Source organism: Pyxicephalus adspersus, chromosome 4, assembly GCF_032062135.1.
Source record: "Pyxicephalus adspersus chromosome 4, UCB_Pads_2.0, whole genome shotgun sequence".
Lineage (NCBI taxonomy): Eukaryota > Metazoa > Chordata > Amphibia > Anura > Pyxicephalidae > Pyxicephalus > Pyxicephalus adspersus.
Window position 1 is genome coordinate 125,053,210 of NC_092861.1, and position 26,328 is coordinate 125,079,537.

The 26,328-nt window shown below is 36.8% G+C and overlaps 1 protein-coding gene across 2 annotated transcripts in view; it reads right to left on the minus strand.

The window, feature by feature from the left end:
• The window catches only part of VPS54 (VPS54 subunit of GARP complex), a 42,930-nt gene that overhangs the window by 9,153 nt on the left and 7,449 nt on the right, over nucleotides 1–26,328 (minus strand). For both annotated transcript variants that reach the window (XR_011920474.1, XM_072409552.1), the window contains exons 7-21: nucleotides 22,733–22,859; nucleotides 21,846–21,953; nucleotides 20,471–20,526; nucleotides 17,818–17,914; nucleotides 16,530–16,873; nucleotides 14,244–14,373; nucleotides 13,178–13,359; nucleotides 12,149–12,261; nucleotides 8,068–8,131; nucleotides 7,870–7,975; nucleotides 6,374–6,461; nucleotides 5,278–5,399; nucleotides 4,183–4,263; nucleotides 2,732–2,839; nucleotides 277–371 (exon numbers count right to left, since the gene is read on the minus strand). Coding sequence is in view for 1 of the 2 variants with exons in the window: in XM_072409552.1 (XP_072265653.1) it covers nucleotides 277–371; nucleotides 2,732–2,839; nucleotides 4,183–4,263; nucleotides 5,278–5,399; nucleotides 6,374–6,461; nucleotides 7,870–7,975; nucleotides 8,068–8,131; nucleotides 12,149–12,261; nucleotides 13,178–13,359; nucleotides 14,244–14,373; nucleotides 16,530–16,873; nucleotides 17,818–17,914; nucleotides 20,471–20,526; nucleotides 21,846–21,953; nucleotides 22,733–22,859 (1,821 nt within the window). In the remaining variant the exon portion in view is untranslated. The remainder of the gene's footprint in view (nucleotides 1–276; nucleotides 372–2,731; nucleotides 2,840–4,182; nucleotides 4,264–5,277; nucleotides 5,400–6,373; nucleotides 6,462–7,869; nucleotides 7,976–8,067; nucleotides 8,132–12,148; nucleotides 12,262–13,177; nucleotides 13,360–14,243; nucleotides 14,374–16,529; nucleotides 16,874–17,817; nucleotides 17,915–20,470; nucleotides 20,527–21,845; nucleotides 21,954–22,732; nucleotides 22,860–26,328) is intronic.

Sequence of the window (26,328 nt, forward strand, 5' to 3'; positions counted from 1 at the left end):
GAACGACGAGCGATCCTAATGCAAGGGAAGGGGGGCGCGCAGCAGGGTGCCGCTCCATCGCTCTCCCCCTCCCCTCTCCATAGAGCAGAACGGTGCTGTATGTACATCACCGTTCATGCATCGTGTAGTCCTTTGTCGTTGGAAAGGATCATGAAAGATCCTTTCCAACGACAAAAATTGCACGTGTGTAAGCAGCTTTAGTCTGAAGTACATGAGACTGTAAGCTTGTAAAGTTATGACCCTTGTGTGCTGCTATAGAATGAAAGGAGTTCTCACCCATGCAGTGGCCCTCCGTCATTGGTGACATTTAGGTGACACAGCTGACTCTTTAAGTGTAGCCTGCAGCTGCTATTAATTCGAAGGAACAGAGCCTGTAATTGAAAGAAAACTATTACTCATAATGACAATGGGAAAGAAATATAGGTGTGGCAACAGAAGAGTAAAAATAAAAAAACAACTAGAAGATTCACATTTCTGACCGGGTAAATATACTATGACATGCTGACCTAGCTGGAGAGATGCAGAGGAACGAATATTACCAACATTAAAACACATAAAAAAGCAAAATAACTTCTCAATATAGAATATGCAAAAAACAAAGATAATTTAAATTAAAAATTCAGCGATAGATTGTGTGTTTCACAAAATTCACAACACTGTTCCTAATAATATAGAATCCCATTTATATCATGGCCATCTTTACTGCTCCCCAGGATGCAGTCAGCTGAGGTCTGACAAACGTCAGGGTGTATATTGTCTATCCTTCTCTGCGTGTGTATCGATCAGTTGTGTTAAATGGCTAATTATTTGTTAAATGAACTGGATTGTTCATTAAAGATCGAGCAAGCCTTCAATGAGTGTTCTATGAGGCTGAAGGGCAGTTACTGTACCCTCTAATACGTTTTCTTCATACTTAAAGCATTGAAAGCTTATGGATATTCTACTTATAAACCCTACGAAATTACAAGTGCTTCTAGCTCTATTACACGCTCTAAGAAGGTGGGAGGTGTGGGGTTCCAGAACTTTGTTTTGTGTAGACAAAAGAATGTATAACATATCTGAATAATACACAAAGATATAAAATGTCAAATCACAGGGCTGGGATGATATTTTTATGAGATTGCTAAACTCTACGAGTCCTAGTGGGGTTATTATTGCTTTATATCATATGTGTTTCTCACTGTGGTTTTTATTAGATGTACAATTGCTCTTTTTTCATATTGTTCTTTCTTATGACTGTACTGTTGGAATTTACCTTTTGAAATGCAAATAAAAATATATTTACTCATTTATTATTATTTGGGTTTACATAAGGAAACAAGTGCTGAATTTAGCCCTGAGGATACAGTGCAACAAGTTAGATAAAGTCTAGGTAAATTTTTAGAAAGTATAAAAAAAAAAAACACTTAGAGGTCCATGTATAAAGCAGTGAATCAAACATTCCCTGGTGGAGAATCTTCCAGGACCATGTGTATCAATTGATTCTAAAGAAGGGCACTCTTTTTTCCTCATTTACAGCAGCTAAGTCACTCGATCCTGTGTGAGATCAGGTGACGTAGGTAGAAGCCAGAAGGCAAAAAAAAAAAAGAAAATGGCGTAGTACAGGACAGCGCGGAACCCAATCTAGGAAAGAGGGTTGAGATTCAGCTTTTTTGTCATTGAGCAGACCTTGATCACATCTTTTTAATAACACATGCGGTTGGTAGGGCTCTTAGAAACAAATTTGGCAATTTTTTCAAGATTGATATGGTTTTCGTTTAATTCATTAAAACACTTTCAGATTTCCTCCTATCATCACCACACAGAACTCTATGCTGCGTGCAGCAGTTCTGCCATCCATAGAAAATGAAGCTGCATACAAGATGCACCTCAACATAAAACTTTATTGTTTATGTGATCACTTCATCCGCTTGGAAGGGACCCAACAGAAGGAAAACATCAGGGTGTGCCCTTCAATTCTTTGGATAAAACAAGAAGTTGATGAATATAGGCTCTACTATAGCTGAGATCATGAATACTCAACTCTTGCATATATCAACCTAACATGCATATATTAAAGGAAGCTGCTTTAAGGTTGGCCATTTACATGGTTAGCTGAACCTGTCAATTTAGAAAGGGAGTGTGGATGAGTATACAGACCAGCAGTGTGTCAAACTTGTAGTACTGGCCTCTGCTGGGATGTCTTCAGCAAAAAGAGCAAATACCCATGTATACTACAAGTGTAATGTTCTAAAAATTTAAATAAAACCTATACTTAGAAAAGGTGAGATCCAGTCCAGTAGCTTCATTCAAAGACAAAAACAGATAGGGCTTTGCTGTTAGTGAACACTAATTTGCATTAAAGGATAATTGTCTGTGAAGCATTGCACCTCCACACCTACTTTTCCTGCAGAAATGGGTACCTTGGGGTTTCCTAATATACTAGATACCATTAGATAGTAGGGACAGGCCCCATCACTGTTAATTGGGACAAATAATCACTGGCCCCATCACTGTTAATTTAGCCAAAGTGAACGAATGGCTGAACATCAATCCGTTCAGCAGAGGTTATACAACCCATTCTCCAACATTTAACCATATGACTTGTACAGAAGGGAGCCTAAGCATAGAAATGTTCTACTAGTAAAGCTCCTTTAAAATGCTGGGACCTGAAGCAAAAAGATGGACAAAGCATATAACAGAACATAGCACAATAACAAATAATAAAGAGAAAACTGAGAAATACCCATACCCGTGTCTGTTCCTCAGGCAGTAGATCATAAATTGCCTCATGCATTTTAGCCATTTGCTTGCAGATATTTCTAAAGCACATTGAGGGAACAGGTGCTTTTACCTCATACTGTAAGCAAAATAATAACAATTGTATTAAACACAGTATATTATAAAACTTATTTATGCAGGCTATTATATATGATATTGAAGGAATGTTTTTTGATTGTCACAAAGCTACCTGAGCGTGAAAATTGAGCCACATCACTTCTTTGTATACAACCAAAGATGATCAACAAGTTAGAATGTCTCCCTCAACATGAATGACCTACCCACCTACCCACCACTCCCAAGTGCCAAGCATCACTTAGACCTGAAATGTATAAACTTCTTGTTGTTACAAGTAATGATTACATTGGTCACACTGTGTGCCAATATCAGGGGCTGTAGGGTTGCAATCCAGAACTTCCATATTACCATATAAAAGAAGAATAGATGGATACAGGTAGTCCCAGGTTACATACGAGATAGGGACTGTAGCTTTGTTCTTAAGTTGAATTTGTATGATAAAAGAAGAATAGATGGATACAGGTAGTCCCAGGTTACATACGAGATAGGGACTGTAGCTTTGTTCTTAAGTTGAATTTGTATGCAAGGCAGAACAGGTACATTATTTTAACAAATGCAATTAGGACAGATGTTTGTCTCAAAATATTATTAGGCAGCGTGGTGTCAGTTACTGTATAAAATCCAGAGTTAATCACAAACAAAGCAAAAAAAACAAAAAACAAAGCCAAGACATTAATTAACTTCAGGAGCAAGCTGTGCTTTGCGATGCAAAAAAGAAACAACTGCAGAGTTTGTCTTGGTCATTAAAGTGTTACAAGAACTTGCAAAAGAGCTCAGTCTCAGCTGTGTTTAGCAAAAGATTTCTTCTGCAAGTCATGCAAACCGCCCCCCCATCAAGCCTCTGTCCTGCACATTAACGAGCAGGGAAGCCCCGTATCTAGGAGTCATCAGTATGTCGGAAGTCCTAAACTCGGGGACTACCAGTACAAGAATCGGAGCAATTAACTACTTCCTGGCAACTTGAGTACTTGCAAAAGTGTCTGTGGGGAAGGAAAGCTTGCTACTCAGTAGGATCAGACAAACCTCTGATCCCCACATTTAGCAGATATTATTTATGGTCAGTGCCTCCCTTCATTGCATTTAGGTAGCTGAAAAGTTAGAATGGGGTAGGTAAAGTTGGCTTTGAAATCATTTGTTTGTTAGTGTAATTTGCAACCTTCTTCTCAAGGAGCAGCAGAAGAAAGAAATCCATGTGTAAATGTTAAAACTGATGCCCAGGGCTATGAACATCCCAGGACCCATGTGAAAGTACTGGACCAAGGCTGGACAATGCATTGATAGTACAATTACTACTCATGGCTGAACACTGCTAATAATCAGTACTTTTATAATATTTTTAGCTACCTTTGACAAGAGTTTGTCAAAAAGACTATCCATTATGGAGACCAGTTTGGAAGAAATTTCTGCTATGTGGTCATTGTAGTCCTGTGGATAGAAAATGAAGAAATCATTAATTCATTTCTGTTTTGCTATACTACATCCTTAAAAGTTCAAAAACTGTTTTTAGATATATGTCAAAAAGTCAATGTGTTTCATGAGTTAAAGTGTATACTTTCTTAAGAGCATATAAATAGGTGTCAAACATATAAATATAAATGACCATTACAGCAGCAATAGGACAATATGTGTTGATATGGTATAGATGCAATATAAGCAGCTATAAGTGAAATACCTATTATTTAGTCTTATTCTGAATCTTCAGACAAGACCATAAGCCTTGGGATAGTGCAGCCACTCAACACCACATACAAATCCAACAACTATCAAGGCACAAAGACAGCTCAGCTCCTCACTATTAGTCTGTGTACACATGCAAGGTTTTTGTTGTTGGGTATGATTTTTCACAATCGTTTTCATCGACAAAAAACTGAAAGATGAATGAATGAGTGCTGTACATACAGTTCTGTTCTGCTCTATGTGGGGGGGGGAGAACCAGTGAGCAGCACCCTGAAGCGTTCTCCCCCCTTCACTTCCATTGCAGTCAATCGTCTTCTGTTATTCATGGATCCTCCAGGACAGATCTTTGACTGACCTCAGAGGCCTCTGTATACATCAGATTCTCGTCATATTGTCTGAGAATCATCTGACGTGTGTACGTACCCTTAGTTTTTTATATTTCTGTAGTACTGACACACTTTACCAAGCTCAAGAAAGGTGAAGATGTCTTGTTTTGTGCATCTTACTCAAAACTTTACAGACTACTTTGTAAAATTTCCAGAGGGAAGCCAATTAATTTACACTTGAAATCATTTCTCATTTTTGCCTAACAGCACCTGAACGTCTTAGACTTGTCTGAATGCTTTACGTAAATTGAAGTCAAGTAGGGTAATTGCTGTAAATGAACTAAAAATCTAATACAAATTGGTTTAACAGCAAACACTTCCTTTTTGATGCTTGTTAATTAAAAATAATGTTTGAAAGTCCAATAGTTTGACTTGCCTTAATAATGTGGTCAAACTGTCTTAGCAAGCGATGCTGCTTACGTTGAATCCGAGCTTTAAAATGAGCTTTGATAATAGGAATGTAGTGTACAATGAGCTGGAGGCAGCGGGATGACAGAGCTGGAAGACAAAAAACTCATTATAGTCATTGTAAAAGCTGTGTAGTTATCAGTGTTTGATTTTACTCTGTGAATAGAGGAGAATATTCCACTGTAACAGCAAATTGCGACAGTACGCATTCAGGTCAAGATTCCAAAATAACCAAAGCAGACATCTCTTTAACTATGGTTAAATGTTTATATAGAAGTTATCCTTTTTTGTAATTTGCTAAAATTATATATATATATATTATATATATATATATATATATACTTTTTACAAGCAATTCTACCATAAAGATCTGCTCGTATCCAGCATTTCATTGCTGTTTATACTAACAGGAAGGAGCTTGTAAAAAGCCATACAATATAGTCTCATGCTACTGTGATATGAAACCTCTTGCTGGCAGTTATGTCACAAGGGAGGACACTGATTTAATTGTTTTGCGGGTAATTGCCAACAAGAGGATACACATCATAAAATCATTAACATGAGACAGAAATATCTTCGTAGTTTTCCTTTGAACAGGTAAAATGTGGCCTGGAAAAGCCTTTGTTTTCTAAAAGCTATTTTGGGGTGATAATGTAAATGGAACATCTAGAAGGTGTCACCAGCAATTACATTCAACTGTTATTTTCTATAGAAAAATGAATGAGTCCTGCTACAGCTTCACTTTTGTCATCTTTTAGGGCAGGTTAAGGGCTGCTTTAGGATTGAGAGAACCTGCTGGTTCCCAGTGGCTGGCATTTTACCAGTCACTCACACCACATCGCTGGGTCTTAAAGAACCGGTGTCTGCATATTTGACAGCTGACAGTAGGTGAGCAGTGCTAGTGCTGCTCACTGCAACCCTCATTCATTCTCTATGAGGCTACAGCTGGGAAAAACTACATGTAGTGTCTATCCAGTCTACCTTACTTATACATAACACATTTTATATTCATCATGTAATGTAGCAAAAACAGTAAAGTCATGTTGAAACAAGAGATTTCTTACCCAGGTTTTTTGTAGTTATAGTCTTCAGTCCGACAACCTGTAGTGCCCCCGCTCCCAGAACCAGCTGACAACTGCGGGAGTTAAAGGACTAGACAAAGAAAGAAAACAAACATTTTTCATCGCAAAACTCTGCAGCTTAAACAGAGGGGATATATTTAATTCTAAGATAACTTTTAGAAACAGCAAACTGCTTAAAAATCCCAAGCCAAAACAGGGCATTGTGGATATCATAATAAGGACAATGGTGGTGGAGTGTTATTCTACCCAATGTGATACTATCACTTTCACCTCTGTTATTCTGAGGAAAGGAAATACAATTCATAGCCTTCCTAGATAAGATCTTTGAGTAAATAATTCCATTAGCATCATTAGCATAATTTTGTGTTTGTTGAGAAAGAATTTACTATTTTTTTTTTTTCACAAACTTTAATAGCTGGGAGAAATGAGCAGTTCAGTTTACACAATGTACTTTGCTTTTCAGATAGAGGAAAACTCTTTAGAATTAGATAAATGGTGAAATGTAATGCCTCGTTGCTGTATGAATGCTGGTTGTTTATTTTACTGTTTATAGAATGTCATGACTTCTGATAATTCTTGCTGGCATATTATGGTGTAAATCAACCTGCATGTGGTTCTCCATTGCTAGGACTTGTTTGTGTGAGTGCCTATTTGGTACTAATTATACTATATTAAGTAAAAACTCTGTCAACATTATAGTATACCTAAATCTCAACATTTTTCTTCCATTTTTTGCACCTTATAGTCTTTTAAATCAAACACAGAAAGTTTTTTTTTTTTTTTCAAATATCTGATGAATATAAGCAATTAACATCTGTTATTCCTGCAGAAAATTCTGTGCTGTCTTGTTGCCAGCCTTCCCGTGGGTAATTCCAACAATTTTAAAATAAAGTATACCACCACTACCCTGGCAATGGAGATGAGATGGGGTTCTGTAGACCTAACACACTTCTTGTACTATTAGGCACTGTTCCTTCAATGGATACAGGACAGTGAGCTTAAAAAAATTAGTTTTATTCTTGGGTATTAATATTTTCATTTTCTAGTATATTATAGCACCAACATGTTATGCAGTGCCTTACAAATTCCATAGTCATATCACTAACTGTCCATCACATGGGCTCACAATCTAAGGTCCTTACCATAGTCATATGTCATTACCACAGTCTAAAGTCAATTTAGAGGGAAGCTAATTAACTTAGCTGCATGTTTTTGGACTGTGGGAGGAAACTGGAGTACCCGGAAGAAACCCACACAAACACAGGGGAAAACCTGTAAATTGCATATGGACAGTGTCCTGCCTGAGATTCAAACTATTGCGTTTTAGCGACTGGGCCCAGACACATTTTGCAGGGTGTTGGATAATGGACTGGCCATTAGCTTACCTACCACTTCATGAAAAGAAGATAAAAAGTCATAATGTTTTTGAACATTATCCTACTTCCCAATCAGAACAGAATTCATCAATTTGACTTTACCTTTAACAGTTCAGAAAGACGAGTGAGCATGTCTGTGGTTATAGATGGTATGTCATCCACACAGGTACAATACTCCAAAATAATTCTGATTAAAATGAGGACAGTGCTGCAATGAAAAAGTAGAAAAGTTTTTGTTTTTTCACAAACATGTAATTATTCAGGAACATCTAATGTGCTTGGTTGGGGTCAGACGCTTACCCAACTACTGCATACTTCTGGCCATCCACCATGAGAAAGTCGGAGGGCTTCCTTTCTTCTGTACCTAGGCATGGATTAGTGATGTTAATAAACCTCTGACACTGCATGATGTATCTTGCAATTATAGCAGAGCATTACAGCCAAACACTAGGGTCAGGATTGATGCGTCTGGCTCCTGTTCTATTATACAGTACTTTAGAAACAGCATATAAAATACTGGCAGAAAGAATAAAAGCCCCTTCCTTGTGTTATCTGTACTTATTCAGATCACACAATTCAGAAAACGCCAGCATTTTGCAAATAATGATCAAATTCACTATTTGTATCTATACTGTTCACATAAAACAGCAGGAAAAAAATACAATTCTTTTCGTTGGGAAATACATTAGGGTAATGAGTTTCAAAAATCTGTATATAAAAAACTATGATTAAACAATATTACATACTGGCAGTTCTACCTCTACAAGAGCTTGGCTAACATTTTTTGCAAGCAAAGTTGAAACAAAAAACTAAAATAATTTTGCATTTTTAAAATGTATAAAACAGCTATCAATTATAAAAAAATACAGGTAGTCCCCGGGTTGAGGACATACGACATAAAAACGACTCCTAGATACAAACGGGGCTCCGCTCATGTGCAGAATGGAGGCTTGGAGGGGCGTTTTGCATGACTTGCAGAAGAAATCTTTTGCTAAACACAGCTGAGGTTGTGGGTGATCTTAGAGGGGTGAGCTTCTTCTGCAACCTTTTGTAACTTATTAATGACCAAGACAAACTCTGCAGTTGTTTCTTTTTGCATATCAAAGCACAGCTTGCTCCAGAAGTTAATGAATGTCTGGGCTCCATAAAGATTTTTTTTGCTTTGTTTGTAATTAACTCACAATGAGGATTTTGGTGTCAGTAACTGACACCACGCTGCCTAATATTATGTTGAGACAAACATCTGTCCTAATTGCATTTAATAAAATAATTTACTTGTTCTGACTTACATACAAATATAACTTAAAAACAAAGCTACAGACCCTATCTCGTATTTAACCCGGGGACTACCTGTAAGCCAATTCTTGGTACTTTTTTCTATGACCAAGTCACGCGAGGTTACCGTTATGAGCCTCTTTACATATATGAAAAGTTTCTCTCACATTTAACAGGCTGATATAGAGAATGAAGTTGGGAATTTACAGCTAAAGGCCGTTGATGTTACAAAAATGTGACATGCTCAAAGTCTATTTTAGAATTGTGATTTCTCAGCATAAAATCGGCCATCTCTCCCTTATCCTGTACTAAAACCATTTATGGCTGCAACATGACCTGCATTCAGAGTGTGAAGGACGACCCACATCAATAAAACACACTACCTGAGAGTCATTCTGTACAGACATACCCAGGAGAACAATATATGAGATGCTGCAGTCAGATATAAATATCTTCTACATGTGGGAGGCATGGATTCCAACAGCATCAATAGCATACAGCATAAAATCATGTACAACGAATATACTGCTGTAATATAGAATATGTAATAACTGGAGAAAAGTAATGACTGATAGATAAATTAAAATAATAAATTCTATTCCTACTCCTTCCATGACTTTGTTTTGTAAAGAAGTGTGTTTGCTGACCAAGCAGACCATTATAACATTTTTTCATGAATTCACTGAACTGAAATCATTCTAGAGCAATATAAACTGCTTACACGACACTGATGAGGACCTATCAATGATTATTCATATCATTAAAAAGGTTTACACAAAATTATCTAATCCTTCCACACAACAAAAGCTGACCTAATGCAGGTTAGCAGTCAATATAAAACTAGATAGTGGTTTCCAAAAATGGATGATGTTTCTTTTTTGATTAGTATATGATGACTGTATATACTACAACATCTGTATTGCCCCCAATCAGCTAATTTCTTCTATTTCCCAACCTGCAACAGAGGCATGAAAGAAATGTTTCACAGAACTCCAAAAGAGCCAAAAGACTCTGTACTGGCTAATAGATCTAACACACTGAAGAAGGCAAGGAAGGCCTTCAAATTGTTTTTCTATTTCCTGATTCTAGATGGTTAATTCCTATTAGATAATTCCATAATTCCTATGTTTTACTGAGAACAAAGAACAAGACAAATACACATAGGCTCCTCTCCATCCCTTGACTTTAATTAGCCTGTGGATACCCTTAGAGTAACATCAACATAGCAGATATCATGTGAAAGAAAATAGTCAGCAGTTCTGGGAGCATCATCTAAATATACACAGACAGAATGATTAGCAAAATAATGAATAAAGTAACCACATTTAAAAACACAGTCATGCTGTATTTTTAAACACATAAGCAAAGCTGATTTTGAATTTATATGAAAGATTAGTTATTAGTTACCTGATGGATGCATTCTTTATGCAATAACCAAAAAATGGCTAACAAGAGTATAATAGTAAATATATATATCCTAATAATGTTCCTAAGGTACCTCTCCAGCAATTCTTGTCCTCATAAATACCAAAGACTCAAACAAACGACAATCTTCATTACCCGATCAGTCATTACAACAGCATTCTCACATATGTGAATCCTAAAGGACCCATTACAGCAGCCTATTGAAAATGAACAGAATGCCAAAGCAGCCTTACATGCTAATAAAAGCACAACCCTTTTTAGGTGTATGAGCTTATTGTATTTGGGGGGATTCAGAATGAAAGGAAACATATATATCTAAACAAGACCTGCTGAAAAAATTATAGCAAAACTAACTTGTGATTACTCAGCAACGCATTGGACTCATTGGACTGACGCCTTCATTCCTTCTCTTCTACCTGAAAACAATCTTCAGTCAACTTGACTGGTCATGACATGATGACATAACTTCTGTGAGTTAAATCATTCCTGACAGCTGGGCTGCGATCAGGAAGGTAAGTTACTGCACAACGGACGTCGCCTGTCCCTTTCTGCAAAAAACCACCTCCCTGAACCAGCCATGGTAAAAGTAGGACATTAGTTACAATTTAAAGCATATTTAAACAAAAAAACAAAAATGTAATACAAACACCACATATGCATACAACACATACACTTTCAATGGAATAGTTAAAAGATCAAATAGGAGAAGTTTCTTGTAAGGGTATATATACAGTTTAAGCAGCTCTAACATGTCGTATATAAATAATTTCCTAAAGCAGATGTATTACAATACTAAAATCACTCAATAAAAGTACTGCTTGAAAAAATTATAAACTTTAGGCTTGGCAGAAAAAAGTTACTACAGCCAGTCTAATAATAGTTTCCGTCCATACACTTTGTCAATGACCACTAAAATATGCGCAACTTCTCAATGTGAATTCCCCTAACTCAAAGGCCCTGATTTAATAAAGCTTTCCAATGCTGGAGAGAATACACTTTCACCAGTGAAGCTGGGTGATTCAACAAACCTGGAATGGATCTTGTCCAAGATTCAAAGTATTTGCTAGCAAATGACAGTGAAGAAATCCATTCCACGTTTGCTTGATCACCCAGCTTCACTGGTGAAAGTGTATTCTCTTCAGCCTTGGAGAGCTTTATTAAATCAGGCCCAGAGTCTTGTATTCTTAGCAGCCAATTGGTTAAAAATGTCAGTTCATGGTCCCCTGCACATTTACAAATGTCCTGTACTGTTTAGCTTTCGAAGGTTTGTTTACTTACTGACCCCTAGTCTACAAAATTAAAAAAAAACAAAAAAAAAACAAAACATAAAAAATTAAACGTAAAAGATGTGAAAATAAAGCCTTTTGAAGTGCTCAACTTTCCCAGGAGGCAGCTATTCACAGGAAAATCCAGGTTAAGAATATTTTCATAGCAGCTTTTATTAGGTTAGACTGTCAGCAAAGCAGACATTACACTTCTATGAAAAGCCCACTTTAATATCTAGGGCTATCATTGAAAAACAGTTATGGAAACAGGAGATACAAAGGCCACAGAAATTTTCCCATGAGCACGTTTATTATAACAATATTAGCAGAAGCTCAATAAATATAAATAGCAACAAAGTTCTCCAGGGTGTTAATTGTGTAATATGTATTACTAAATACACAAAATACCAACTTACATCCAGGCTTTCTCTCAGGTAATATGATTTTGCCATCTGTTATAGAATCAACCAAGTCCTGAAATTCTGCGGGGACCTCGGCCTGCTTCCAGCGCTCGTTATCTAGCAGAAGGCTGAGGATACAGTACATTCAGTTAGTGTTATCTAGTCCATACTGTCCAGTTTGTCAGTACAGTAGCTCACTTGGGTATACAAACTGCATAAGTAACAAACAGCACAAGTAAACAAACATTATTTCCCATAGGTTCATTATTCATGACATACTAAACCAAGCCACTGTAAACACAAAGATCACAAAGATATCTTGCTAGGGAACTATAGGTAATTAGAGTTCTCTTACGCAGTGACAGTGATGTATTATAGGCATACGTGCAATTATTCTAATGCTCTTCTAAGATCATTTTGGGGATTATGAACTGTGAAACCTCAAATAGGGGTTCAAAAATACTCAAAGTTCTCAAGATCCCTAATCCACGTATAATATTCCAGTACGGAGAGCCTTACAGTCATCCTAGCCTGCACAGGTCTGGCCTATATTAAGATATTCCCAGGAGATAAGGAGCCTCAGGCTTAACTTAAAAAAAAAAGGCTCTGCCAACTTCACAATATACAAATTCTGGACATAGGGCTAAAGTAAATTATGGAACAGTTTGTATTACATGGTAAAAGCATGAACTAAAGGAGCCGATGCACAGTGATGTCACTGAATCAGTTAACTCCCCAGTTTGTTTTTAATAAGTGTTTTCGTGTGTTTGTAGCATGCGCTATTCTTAGTGCCCCTGTGTAATGATGGGTTACATCACTTCAGTCTGGACAACACAGGTGCCCAAAGATCCTGACAGAAGAGGACCACGTAAAGATGGCGGCGGCCACAAAAGAGTGAGGAGATGAAAAATTATTTTAAAAAATGATGATCTGACAGGAAAGTTATTTCTATTGCAGAAGTGACATTGTCTGTCCGCAATACAATAAAGGACCTGCATGCTTGCACTTTTTCATATTTTAACATTAGTTCCCTTTAAGTCTTACCCTAGTTTTGTTTTTCGCTCCTCATGGAATCGGTTGACAAATCTGTTTGCTTGGCTCTGAAGAGCCCCTCGTAGTGACATACTTTTTCTGCCACAGATCTTCTCAGTGACCTGCACAAATGCTTCAACAGCCCGTGACAAGGAAACAAATTCTGAGGAATTCAGTTTTTCCAGAAAACCGTCCTATTGAAAAGAAAAATGGATTAATCACCAATACTATTTGGCAATTTCTATTTTTAGCTTTGAATAGACTAAAAGGTCCTTCAAAGTAAATGAAAAAAAAAAAAACACAACAGTTTCATTTATCTGCATAAGTTTCTTCATTTAGCAGATTAGGATAAAATGAACAAATCTTGAAATCAAACCATTACAATTCTTGAACAAATGCTTTACATGGGTAAATTACAAATATGTGTTAGAACACCATCTCCTAAGTTTTCAATACCTGTGTGCATTACATAAAGTGATAAACACAATAAACACCATACTGTCAAAATTATATAATCTTATTTGACATCCTATTTCAAAAGCATCAGCAATAATATAGAGTTGCACCTTAACATCTTCCACTCTTTTGGAAGGGCTATCCATGAGATTCTTGAGTGTATCTATGTGAATTTGTGTCTGTCCAACCAAAATTGCATTAGTGAAGACAAATACTAATGTTGGAAAAGAAGATCTAATTTGCAATTAGCAATGTTTTGTACATACTCTCCACACTTTTGATCAACATAGTAAGGCCTATTGTGTGATACCTCCCCACCTCTTAGATTGTAAGCTCTTCTGGGCAGGGTCTTCTCCTCCTCATGTGTCACTGTCTGTATCTGTCATTTGAAACCCCTATTTAATGTACAGGGCTGCATAATATGTTGGCGCTATATAAATCTTGTTTAATAAAAATAATAAGGCATGATGATCAGGTGTCTATGATCATTTGTTTTTATAACATTTGTGTATTTAGATGAAGAATCAATTTTAAATCTAGATTTTATTTTAAGTGCACAAGATTTCTTAAGAAGACTAAGAACAATAAAATATTAAAATACGAAAAAAGGCTTAGGATTTACCTTGGCCCTTGCCAGCAAGAATTTAACGCAGCGGTCGTGGCAAATATCAGAGGCATTGTATAGCAGCTCCTGAATACTGTTTGCAACTCTGCCAAGTTCCAGGTCTGTTAATTTTATATCCTCAGTCATTCTTAAAAGGAAAAACAGACAAAACACATAGGTAAGCTATCAGAATTACAAAACATGGAGAACTTATTACCACTTCTAAAGCAGAGAGAATAAATGCAAATCAGCATAGTTAATAATGAATGCTTATGAAGTAGTGCAGAGACTGAAACATGCTGTGGAGAAACATCTAGCACTGCGATAAAGGACACCATCAATAATTCAGATACACAGCAAGCATCCATTTCTTAGGAACGACATAAGGTAAATGCCATAATTACAAAGCAATTATTGCAAAACAATTATAAAAAGCTACAATCTATTTCCTAGTTTTAATTTTCATAGTATACATTTTAGAGTTTGTCAGTGTACTAAAAACACATATTTCAGTATCAGGAACACCATTGGAGATTTCTATGCATTCTGCAGCTCTGATCCCTTTTTTCACATCTCATAGCTTTGTCAAATTAAAAAGAGAAAAGTTTACAGAATTCAACCAAAAAAAAAGTGAAATCTGCATATACAAAACCCTAGCTGATATAAAGGAAGAATAAATTAGCAACAATATAACTAGGCAAAACACAGGTTGGTTTGGGCCACTATATCTAAAACTGATATTAAAGATTTTGATAAATTTAAAATATGACAATCATATCTATTGGTGATTCTTTCAGTGAAACATCTGTGCCTGTGCTCCCGGATCTTTACACCCCAAGAGGTTGCATTTACTGCACTCTATTGAATTTTAAATTTGTTTTATAAAATCGAAATGTAACAGGATGTGCTGAACCAGGACAGGCCAACATTTGCTGCTAGAATAGCCACAATATGTAAGCAGTCAGGTGTAGATTCAACTCATCAGTATTTATTCATAACTAGAATATTACATTTAGGTACTTATCCCCAATCTCCCATTGTTGCACAGTGATCACCTCCTGTGTAATAGTTGGTGGTGCTATCTCACGTGTTAACTTGTTCAAGACTGGGCAGTGAGGTTTTACCTTGAAGAAGTGTGCATTGCTGAATAATTCATAATTTGGAGATATTTTCCCCTATCAACACTAATCATTACACCAGAACAACTTTCACATAAATAAGACAGAAGGAAAAGCCTTCTACTTTTTCAGTAATACCATATTTACAAATAAATAAAAAATAAGGGGTTTGTCTCAATGTACACCCTCTATAATTCAAATCCTACAACTCTCACTGCATTAAAGCAAAGCTGGCAGCTGTGGGAATAGTGACAGGTGAAGCATCCTTCTATCTAGCAATTTATGTATCTATCGGGAAGGTGACAGAGAAAATAAGAGAGCCCCGTCACCAGTCCACACATAGATCTTCCCCCTTCCTCCTTACAGCTCCATCTGTCCCAGGACTTTCCAGACAATCAGAAGGAAGGAATGACATATTAGGTCATTTATGCAAATTTCATTATATTTAAAAATATATATAAATAATAAACTTTGCTTGTGGAGGGAAAGACTGGCTGAAAAGGGCCTTGATCACAGAGTTTAGCTTTAGGTTCCTGCAGTCTATAGATACGGATATGTTTTACCTCTTAGACATTTATTATGTTTGTCCACTGGAGATGATGTTTCAGATTTCATTCAGACCATGTTGCAAGGTTACAAAAACAGCATCAAATAAGGACTGATCACAGATTCTGGAGTACTTCTAGTCAGTGGTACACCAAGCATAAATGGTTTTGACTAATACCATGCAAATTTGTTTCAGGTCAAGGACTCAGAAAAGGTGAAACCATAGTAATTTCCTCCTGCAGGTGGCACTATAAACCCACAAGTTTTATAAGCAACAGCCGTACCCTAATGAGAGTACTGAAATCAGAGAGCATTTTAAAAGTGACAACATATAAATTTCATAATGAATTACATAATTCATATTCACAGGTTTTGTTTTTTTACAGCAGAAATAGGTAACATTACCTATAGATCATTATTAAAAGGCCTTTTAATTAGAAGCTCATCAGTCTTTGTTGTCAGGTCAGAGGTTCAGTAACAAGAAAGGGTCACAAAGCAGTCCGTCACATCAGGCAGTGTTAGCTGGGTCTGCCCTTACACAAAAGCACAATTAATATTCACACCTTACTATATTGCTTAGTGGCATTAACATCAGGACTGGTTTTACATAGTAATTTCTACAAATTCTAGTTTTACTCACATTATTTCTACTCCCCCCGGGGTAACTGAAGGCAGTGTGTGATCTTTGCTGGAAGAGGAGTCAGTAGTGCATTCAGGATCAGACACAGAATCGCTGCCAGAAGGGTCGCTAATGCTGGGTGATGCATTCCTTTGAAAGTTAGTGTTGGTAGCAGCATGGGCGAGCTCACCTTCACTGAATGCATCACTTATAAACAAGCCTTCGTGAGTCAAGTAAGCCAGATCAGTGTCCATATTGTTTTCTCTGCTCAGGACTTTCTGAGTTGCTGTTACCTCCATTTCCCTGATCCGCTGATTCTTGTCTAAAACCATAAGGACAACACAGCGAATAACGCTTAAAGTGGCCTGTGGTGGAAAGAAACTTGGTTTAAAACATTGTTACACATTGTGCAAAACGTTTATACACAGAAAACATTAAAATATCATTTTTAACAAGTTATTGGTTTTGGGATCATTATGCATTGTTGGTGAACATGTATTTGCTGCCTAATGCATCATGCCAATGATGTTGATATACAGGTGTGCTCGCTCATTTCCATCCCTATAAGCTGTGTGGGTTTCCCAGATATGGAATGGTATTTGTTTGTTCAATTCCTAATACAAGCTATTTTCATTGGAACCTCAAATACTTGCATATAAATGAATATAACAGTAAATGTAAAAAAAATATATATATATATATATATAGATGTATTGAAACTTAAACATAAAAATCAAAGCACCTCTGCTAATGTTTTCAAACTTGAAAGTAAAATAATATGAAGAATTGAGATAAAAAACATAAAACTCTCGTTCAAATTTCTTTGAAGTGAGTTACATATACATAAGTATAAAAAAACAAAAACAAATCAGAAGATTTATCAGGCATTTCATTAGGACATTTTTAAGGAATGCTTTTGGAAAACTCTCACTTGCAACTGTACTCAGAAAGACATTTGATCATGTATGTCAAAGTTAAACAGAGACATCTTATTAGCCAAACAATCTTCCCATAGGAAATTATACTCACCCGTCTATACTCCCTTATTACCTACCAACTTTGTTGCAACCCTTGTTCAGCTGCTCTAACAAATGGGAGAGCAGGTGATCGTTCAGGCCTGAGCACTGTGATGCGGGGGGAAAAGGGCCTTATGGCCATTGTGAATCAGTGAGTATTCCATGCTTAGTATGTTGGACATTATAAGGCACTGAATAGGCAGAGGATGACATCTCTAAAAATTACATGCCAGCCTCCAATGCTGCTATACACCTGTTAATAGAAATTCCTGGCAAATGAATATATACCTCACCTTGACTCTTTGAAGAAAAATTGTAAACTTTGAAAAAATATTCTGCAGCAAATCAAACCACTGGGAAAAATTCATCATTCGCATCTGGTCAGCCAGTCTGCAAAGAAATTGTACAAACGTTATATGAAATTCTACTGTCATTATTATATTAGCAATTTACACAGTTTCCTTTTATTACAAGAATGCTATAAACGACAAAGCATTGAGACAATGATACACTGTAGAAATATTATGCTTTAAAGCATGAGCTGCTCACAACATAGCTAAAGTAAATTTTTTATACTATTTTCGTTTTTTTATGCTGTAATTAAATGTGCTGTATAAACAATAAATACACCAATATTGTTGCCTCTACAATTTTTTCTGTAGTCGTGTCTTTTGTTCTTTGCTTACACTGCATAGCATATGCATCATGCAGTGTAACGTCTAGCTCTATTCTAGGCAGTGCTAGAAACAAACCTAAATGTCTGAAACAATGTAAATCTTGCACAAAAGGGTGCCGAATGGCCAAAGAGGATTGCAGTGAACCTGGAAGAGACAACAAGGAAAATGGTGGCTTCGAGAGATGCAGAGGTGCTGAACCTGTCATTGATACAGGGATCTAAGAGGAAAGTAGGTGTGTGCATACCTGTATAATAAGGTAAAAACTCAACCACACCAATGTAGTGTTAAGCTCAGCTTTAAGGGCGGTAACAATGCTAATTTAACAAAAAAAAAGTGCCAGATGCATTCCACTATTTCATAGTTATGTATAAGGAACACAAGGAATTTAACATAAGAATTATACTAATTTTAAAGGTAATGTTTTTGTCTGTGTTTGGAACATGTACTAAAAGATGCCATGGTAATTATTTAGTCTAACTAAAAGTGAACACCCATAGTTATGTATGGAGTATATATATAAAATGGATTGGATTGGCTCTGTAATCTATCTACACGAGATTTCCTCTCTACACAATGTGCCAAAACATTGAAATGTCACTTACTACATAACCTGTGGTACACTGGTTTTACAGTTCTCTTGATACTCTCAATAATATGAGTGTTCAGGACATAAATACAAAACCTCAGTTGGTCCAGAGCTTTTAGCCATTTAATTTTGATTTCAAGCTATTACCAGCAAACCACAAAAGTATATGCGGCAAGAAATTCAACTACTGCAAAGCAGCTTATTCCCCAGGATGCACTGCCAGAATAAATCTACAAATAATAATATACACTTATGTGTTGGAGAGTACACTGTGCACTGACAGCCAGAGGGTTCAAGAACAAAATGTTTGCAGAGCTTAAAGATATCTTTAACATTTTTTTTTAATTCAACAGTAGCACTGTACTGAATGAGCATGAATATTACGATGCATATAACAAGCTCCCAAGGAGACATTGTATACCACAACAGTCAAGCAAAAGAAGCCTGGTTATTAAAAAGGAACATTTATTACTATTAGCATTCATGGTGCACAAACTCCTATATGTGTGGTGACAACCAATCCAATGCTGCCCAGGGGGTGCTGAATATGCCAATACCAAACACAGATATTTATGTTCTCAGAAGTCTGCTACAGCTATACCCAGAGCAGATATGAACAACTGATGTAGTATGAAATGTTTATTAAAGTTTAACTCCAGACTTACATTCAGCATTGAACAGCTGTATAAGCTACTTTTCCCGCACTAAAATGACTTACTCTCATTTTACTTAAAAAAGTAAAATTCTTAAAAGTGTGAATCAAAAGTTGCAGCATGTCAGATACAACCCGGTTCATATTCTGGCTGTAGGACTTCAGCTTAATCTAGCCCATTGCTCTTCAGCCTTACTGTCCCTGGCCTGCCTCCTCTATTTATTGGATTTGAATTATTTTTGTTATTGAGGCTCAGCATCATATGTGTGAGCTACCCGGGGTAGTCATTATCTAGGCAAATACAGTCTGCATAGAATCTCCCACTCCTCCAGACAGACATCTCTCTAATAAAGCATTATCACACAGACAAAGTGAGCCCACTCATTGCACCAAGATTGGGGGCTTTTGGGAGGAGTACTTGCCTTTAATGTTTGCCTGCATGGCATAAAGAAGCACAAAGAACCAATGGTTATATTACAAGGTCTAAAATAGGACAAGTAATGAAAAGAGAAAGGTTTTATGCAAAATAATCATTGCAAATCACTACGATCAAGTAGCGATCAAGTGGATTTACAGCAGCCCAGTTATCTTGTAACAATGCCTGAAGCCCAACCTTTCCTATGTAAACAAACACGGGCTACAAGTTTGTATACTTTTGGACACAGCTGAGCACGGTTTTAACACAGCGCTTTGTCTCTACCAGAACAATTTAAAATGCTGTTTGTTAGTAAAGCAGATGAATTGAATTTGCTTTACCAGGTCCCTATATGCACACTGTTGTGGCCAGTCATGTTGGTAAAGGAGCCTGGATATAACAAGTATGATCACCCAAAACAGATTTATTTTTACAGTGCAGACTGGGAAATGCCTAAAATATGTTTATCCTGCGGGAGACATCTAGGCAACCAATGCTTGCTGAGGCTTTAAGGCTGAAAAGGTATGATGAATGATAACATTTTGTTACTTGACAGAGAAATAAATAATCTGAAAATGAAATACTTCATTTTTACATCAGCAGAAGGAACACTTACTTAGTAACAACTTCAGCATCTATTTCATCGATCTGGGAAACAGTGTTCACCACACACTAAGGGGTAAAAAGAAACAAAAAAAATTAATTAGTAAAAGCATCAGGAAAGGAATAAAAGTTGAGCCCGCATTTAACAGATAACTTCAAACCCTGAATAGTAAATGTTACTATATTATCAATGAAAACAAATAGCTAACGTTACATTTCTGCTGAAGATAAGACCACTAAGCAGCAGTAGTTGCTCTCACCTCACACTTATAAAATTAAAGAACACATCTTTTTCTAGGTAGTAAATATTTGTTTTTAAAAATATAAAAAATTTAGATTTTTTTAAGCACCCCACACATATGTGTTTTTATTGAAAGCTTTTGAGTATGCAAAAGAAGTTTTCTATAATAACGTATAATCCATTGGGACGTAGTAACATCTTTAACATAAGGGAAGCCTTTCAGCAAAAAAAAATATGTGAACTGCAATTGCAAAGCTGTTTCTAAAAACAAAAAGTGCATCAAAAACTTCTGCTGTCTACTTTAGATAGGTGATATCTTTAGACCTAGTACATTGAAAGGTAATTAATGAACCCAAAGTCAGTTTTTCTCAATCAGAGAGATCATTTGCTCTATCAACAGGGAGATGCTGAATTTTCTCCAGGCTCATTTCGGATCCAATCATTTTAAATAAGAAGTTGCATCTGAAATCAAAATCTACCCATGTGAGTTACTCCTTATGCTTGCGTTACTGCTTACTAAGTCCTGAGTTTTGGGGGAAACACGCTTCTTTCAAGTTTGTGTTTCACTAAGTGAATCAATGATGATAAGCACAACCTGAAGCAAACACCTTAAAAACCATATCAGCAATATTAGTCTTTATATTTGTATATAGAGGCACAAACCTCTTTAAAATTGGTTTGGTCTCATCTTTGTTGATAGCAAACTTGGCCAACGCAGATATTTTTGATCACACATGCAAAGTAATTAGTGTGCACACAGTAATTAGTGTGCACACAACAGTAGCCAAACCTCACCTCTCCCTCTCCACACCCCTTATTCCCAACATCAGCCTTTTTCCCTGTAACTTCTTCAGTCACAGCTGGTGACACTACCTAGCACTTGGTTTAAGGGAAGCATGTGACTTCCTCTTCCCAGGTGAATGTTAGCCATGAGTACTTTTACACAACCAATAGAGTGGTGTATCTGTTACCCTGATGGCTGTGATTAAGGTCAGCTCAATAGGAAAGTGTTGTAAGTGGCCCTACAGGACAATATCAATTTGTCCCGGATGGCCAGGGTAAGAGTGTCTATCTAAATCCTTTAATTTTATTTTTTTTCTTTTAATCACAGTTTCCCAGGACCACAAAAAATAGCAATACACAGTACCTGTTTTATAATGTTTTTTGCAGTTAACATCATTTCATCAGCATAGATCTCAAAGAAATCCAGCTTCCGTAGCTTTAACATCCCAAACACCAATGACACCAGCCTCTCCTGGGAAGTAAATCAAGAAAACAAAAACCTGATTGGTTGGTTTGAACATAATACATTTTTTTTAATGGTTCTTAAAAATATAAATGGCACATGGTACACATGCTGTCTCTCTCTCTCTCACTATATATATATTGTAAATCTTACAAGGAACATTCAGTAATGGCTGCAAAATTGTCAGTAGATTTTACATAGTCTGGGACCCAGGCACATGGAATATGGAATATGTAAAATTTGTTTATTTAAAATTTCAGACCATGCAGTCATATTTTAAAGCATTATGTATGTTGGGTGCAAAGGCTTTGTGTGCCGTTGTGCAGATTGCATTTAAAGGCAAAACATGAGATGAGTTAGACCCTCTCCCAAGATTTCAATGCTTTCTGTGTACATGCTGAGGAGGGTCACCCCTTTTATTCATCTTGGTGACGATAGTCATAGGGAAAGAAGAAATATGAGCAATAGATGGGGGACTCTTTTTCAAAAAGGAAAACTCTCTGGGATAAAAAGAAGTTGTTTTACCTTTACAATGAATATAATTAAAGAGAACTAATCATTTCTAAACAAACAGTATAGGAGAGTGAGTGACTATACATTTCTATACAATTAGGATAGAAGAAAAGTGTTAACAAGTACACTCATATGACCAAATACCACTATAAATGTCCACACAAGCTGCCAAAGCATAAATACTTTCTAGAAGCCAACAGTCCAAATTATTTTGTTATCTATAAATAAAAGTAAAATAGGAAAGAACAAACAATGTGTGTTAAAAATCCACTGACCTCCTCCACCACCTGGCTGCCTTCATCCAAAGGTCTGTTTAAGTCACTTTGAGCATATGATGTAAATTCCGCAATAATCATTTTATCGATGAGCTTCTCCAGTTCACAGAGTTGTGACCCGAGGTGCCTGTTAAGTTTCAGAACAAAGCTTTCATTGAACACAAATCCAATAACACTTTATAAACTCCAAAAGCGAACCAAAATGTTTCAACTAATAATCTAAAATCATTAAACTTCTCTGCCAGAGACAAGAAACTTAAATACAAATTTTGCAATGAAATTTATGGAAGCATCTGAACTCAGTTAATGAGCAGTTTGTATGGTATTTGCCCATTACATTTGCTAATTATGATGCTTTATCCTGCAATACATACTTATATAGTTAATGAAAATAGTAAACTTTTCTTAATTGCTTTCTTTTGTCACTAGGAATAGTAAAAAAAAAAAATAAAGCCCTTTTTGCTGTAACCCTTTAGTGTAGAGCTCATTTCTGTGTGCAGTGGAGCCGCATACTGAGCCAGCCACCAGAAACAATGGAACTCCTGTGCAGGTTCCTCCGAAAAATCATCAGTGGCCATCCAGCAAGTCGAATCAGTAGCTAAGATGTTGGCTTCCTCGGATGCGGCGATGACAAGTCCTAGAAGACTGTGTCATCGGTTAAGTCTGTGCAATAATGGACAAGTATGCTGTGCATGCCTGCTGAATATGACAGAAGTTCACCACATACTAACGAGCATAGCTCCAGTTTAAGTATACTGCTGATAGTTTTCTGTTAAATCTGTTCAATAAATTCTTGCTGCTTAAATCTTGTAAATATAAAGAATACAAATAAAAGACTCTGGGGGTCTGCAATTGCTTTGCTGTCAAACATATAATATATAGGGGATAGAAGCAAATAAAAATAGGTTTTTACCTCTGAAAATTAACAAATACAAACAGAAAGTATATTACATACAGAATGTATATAGTACATTTATACTATTGCTAGACCAGCGGTCGCCAACCGGTTTTCCGTGGGAAAATTTTGATGGTCTGTGGCTCTGGCCGGTGCACCCCCCAATTGGGTTCAGGAGAAGGACCCCATCGAGGGGGACACACCAGCCAGACCTGCGGACCATGTCCCTCTTATGGATCGCAGACTCGGGCAGTGGACAGGTTGTGTCTCTGAAGCCTGTCAGCCACTTAGCTATCACAGGTCTGAGCCCGCGATGGGAGAGTGGGCGGGTTATGGCATCACGATGTCACTAAAGCGAAAGTTTCTTCCCCTTTGAGTAACACCTGGCTCCCGCGCATGCGCGGTATATGTAGCTAGTAAATAAAGTGGTCCCCTGGTCCAAAAAAGTAGGGGACCACTGTGATAGACAACACATAGCTCAAATAATTGTGTAGAATTTAGGACGGTCGTCTTATACCTGAGCCGTTTCGCCTAGCGGCTTCTTCAGGGTTCTTTTTTTTTTTTTTTATTGGTAACAATAGTAGTTGTTTTAAACTATAACTGGCATAAATGGATGGGTACAAATTTGTTATTGTAGCTATTCAAGAGTGTGGCTGGCTGTGGTGATCTTTATTTGCCCGAAAGCCCCCTTTTTTGCTTCTATTCCCTACATGTTGTAAAGTTACTCCAGGGCTGGCATCTGATATTTAGTTTGAACTTTATTGGAGAATCTGAGCTTTAGTCATCCCTTTGTTCTAACCTTGCTGTCAAAATTATATAAAGGTGTGTCCTAGACTCGAAAGACTCTTCTGTCCCAAAAGTTTCAGTCTGAGGACTTAAGTTACATTAAACTAATGCATTGCTTCACAATAAAAATCAATAGACAGCAAATGTCCAAACCAGCACAACTAAACTGAAATCCATGGCTGTCCTTGCAGACATCATATATCATCAATGAGGTTTTATAGTGTGACTGAATAAATTAATAAACAGTTTTTATTCGGTAAGAAAACTACTCTGAAACACAACCTATATCTATGGCAGAAATGTACATGAACATCTATTTCCATTTGGCTTTTCTATAAAACAATGTTTCAAGATTCAGCAAGAATAATGCATTGATAAATTAGCAAAAATAAAACTTACAGCCTAGAAAAAGTGTAAAATATTGAAATGTAAATCCCCAAAAGCAAGAAAAGAGAAAGGAATCTAAAGGAATCAGACAGCACAGGCAACATCACTTCACTATAACCATTCCTGATGAAAAATGATAATACAAGTGCACATTTGTCCTCCCTCTAGGGTTCATTTCTCTGACCCTTACTACAGAACACAGCATGGCTGTAAGGTCAGGAGATGTAACCAAAGCACAAGGTGGTGTCCATTATTAAGGAGTCTACAGTGTTGGTAGAATAGGATAAGGAGGTGGGAGACAGGTGATGATGGAGAGGAAAGTATATTACCATTCTAGTGCAGATACATGCTCTCTGGATTTGTTTAAGGAACTAAAATGCCTTATCAGGAGTGCCTTTTATGCTGAATTCCAATGCTGAAGACTCAGTGCCTGAAGTTGCCTTGAAGTAACAGTCATGTAATCTTCAATGAAGCAACTTCAGCAACTGAAGTTCCGGCTGGCAGGCAGAGAAGAAGGGCACTTTAACATCACGTCGTAATTAAGTGTTCACTACTTGATTCTAGGTGATACTAGGACCCAGCCTGTAACGCCCACTAGCAATAATAAAAGATTGTAAACTACATCTGTAATTTTATGTTTTAGGAGGGAAACATGCACAGGTCTTGATGAACACCTTAAAAAGATCACTCTTTCCACATGTGTGTATACATAGGCAAGCATGAGTTAGGGTTCAAGTGATTTTACCAAGGGTCAAATTGTGATAGCTAGGTGACTGACTGACTAGGACCACGTGATGGCTAGGCGGCAAGGGTCAGATCATCTCCAAAATAGTCAGTCTTGTGTGGTGTTAACAGAATGCATTGCTTGGTATTGGTATTACCCAAAAGTGGTCCAAGGAAGAACAATCATTGCCCAAGGCACACTGACACACAGAGGTAGAGTGGCCCAGTGTTTTGTTTCTACAGGAGAGATACTGTGATACTGTAGCACAAAACCTTAACAAACCCAATGCTGGCCACAAGAGAAAGATAATAGAGCAAAATAACTTGCAAAAGGATCTGCTGCTAACATCTTGGTGCTGGATACACGTGGAGTCATGCTGCAACGAGTCAAGGGATTTGTTTAATATTAGGAAGATGGTTTTATTTTTATTTTTTTTCATGAATAGTTTTTTTTTTTTTTTTTAAATCTGTTATGTCCACTCTTTAAAACAAAACATAGCTGATGGATCAGCATGACGTAGACAAAATTGTATTATTTAAAATAAATCAGGCTTTCAGAAAGGGCACATCTAATGGCAACAAAAACAGAAACATATGACCAATCAATGCACTTGCTGCCAAATCCCAAAGAAAATAAGGAAAATCAAAATACCAAAACACATGACTACATACAGTAAGTTGTACAACTTCCACATGCCACACAATACGCCAGAAACAGACTTTAAATTTGTGGCCACACAGGCACTCCATTACTCATTTTAATTATTAAAAATGTAAAACAGAATGAAGCGAGGAACAGTTACTA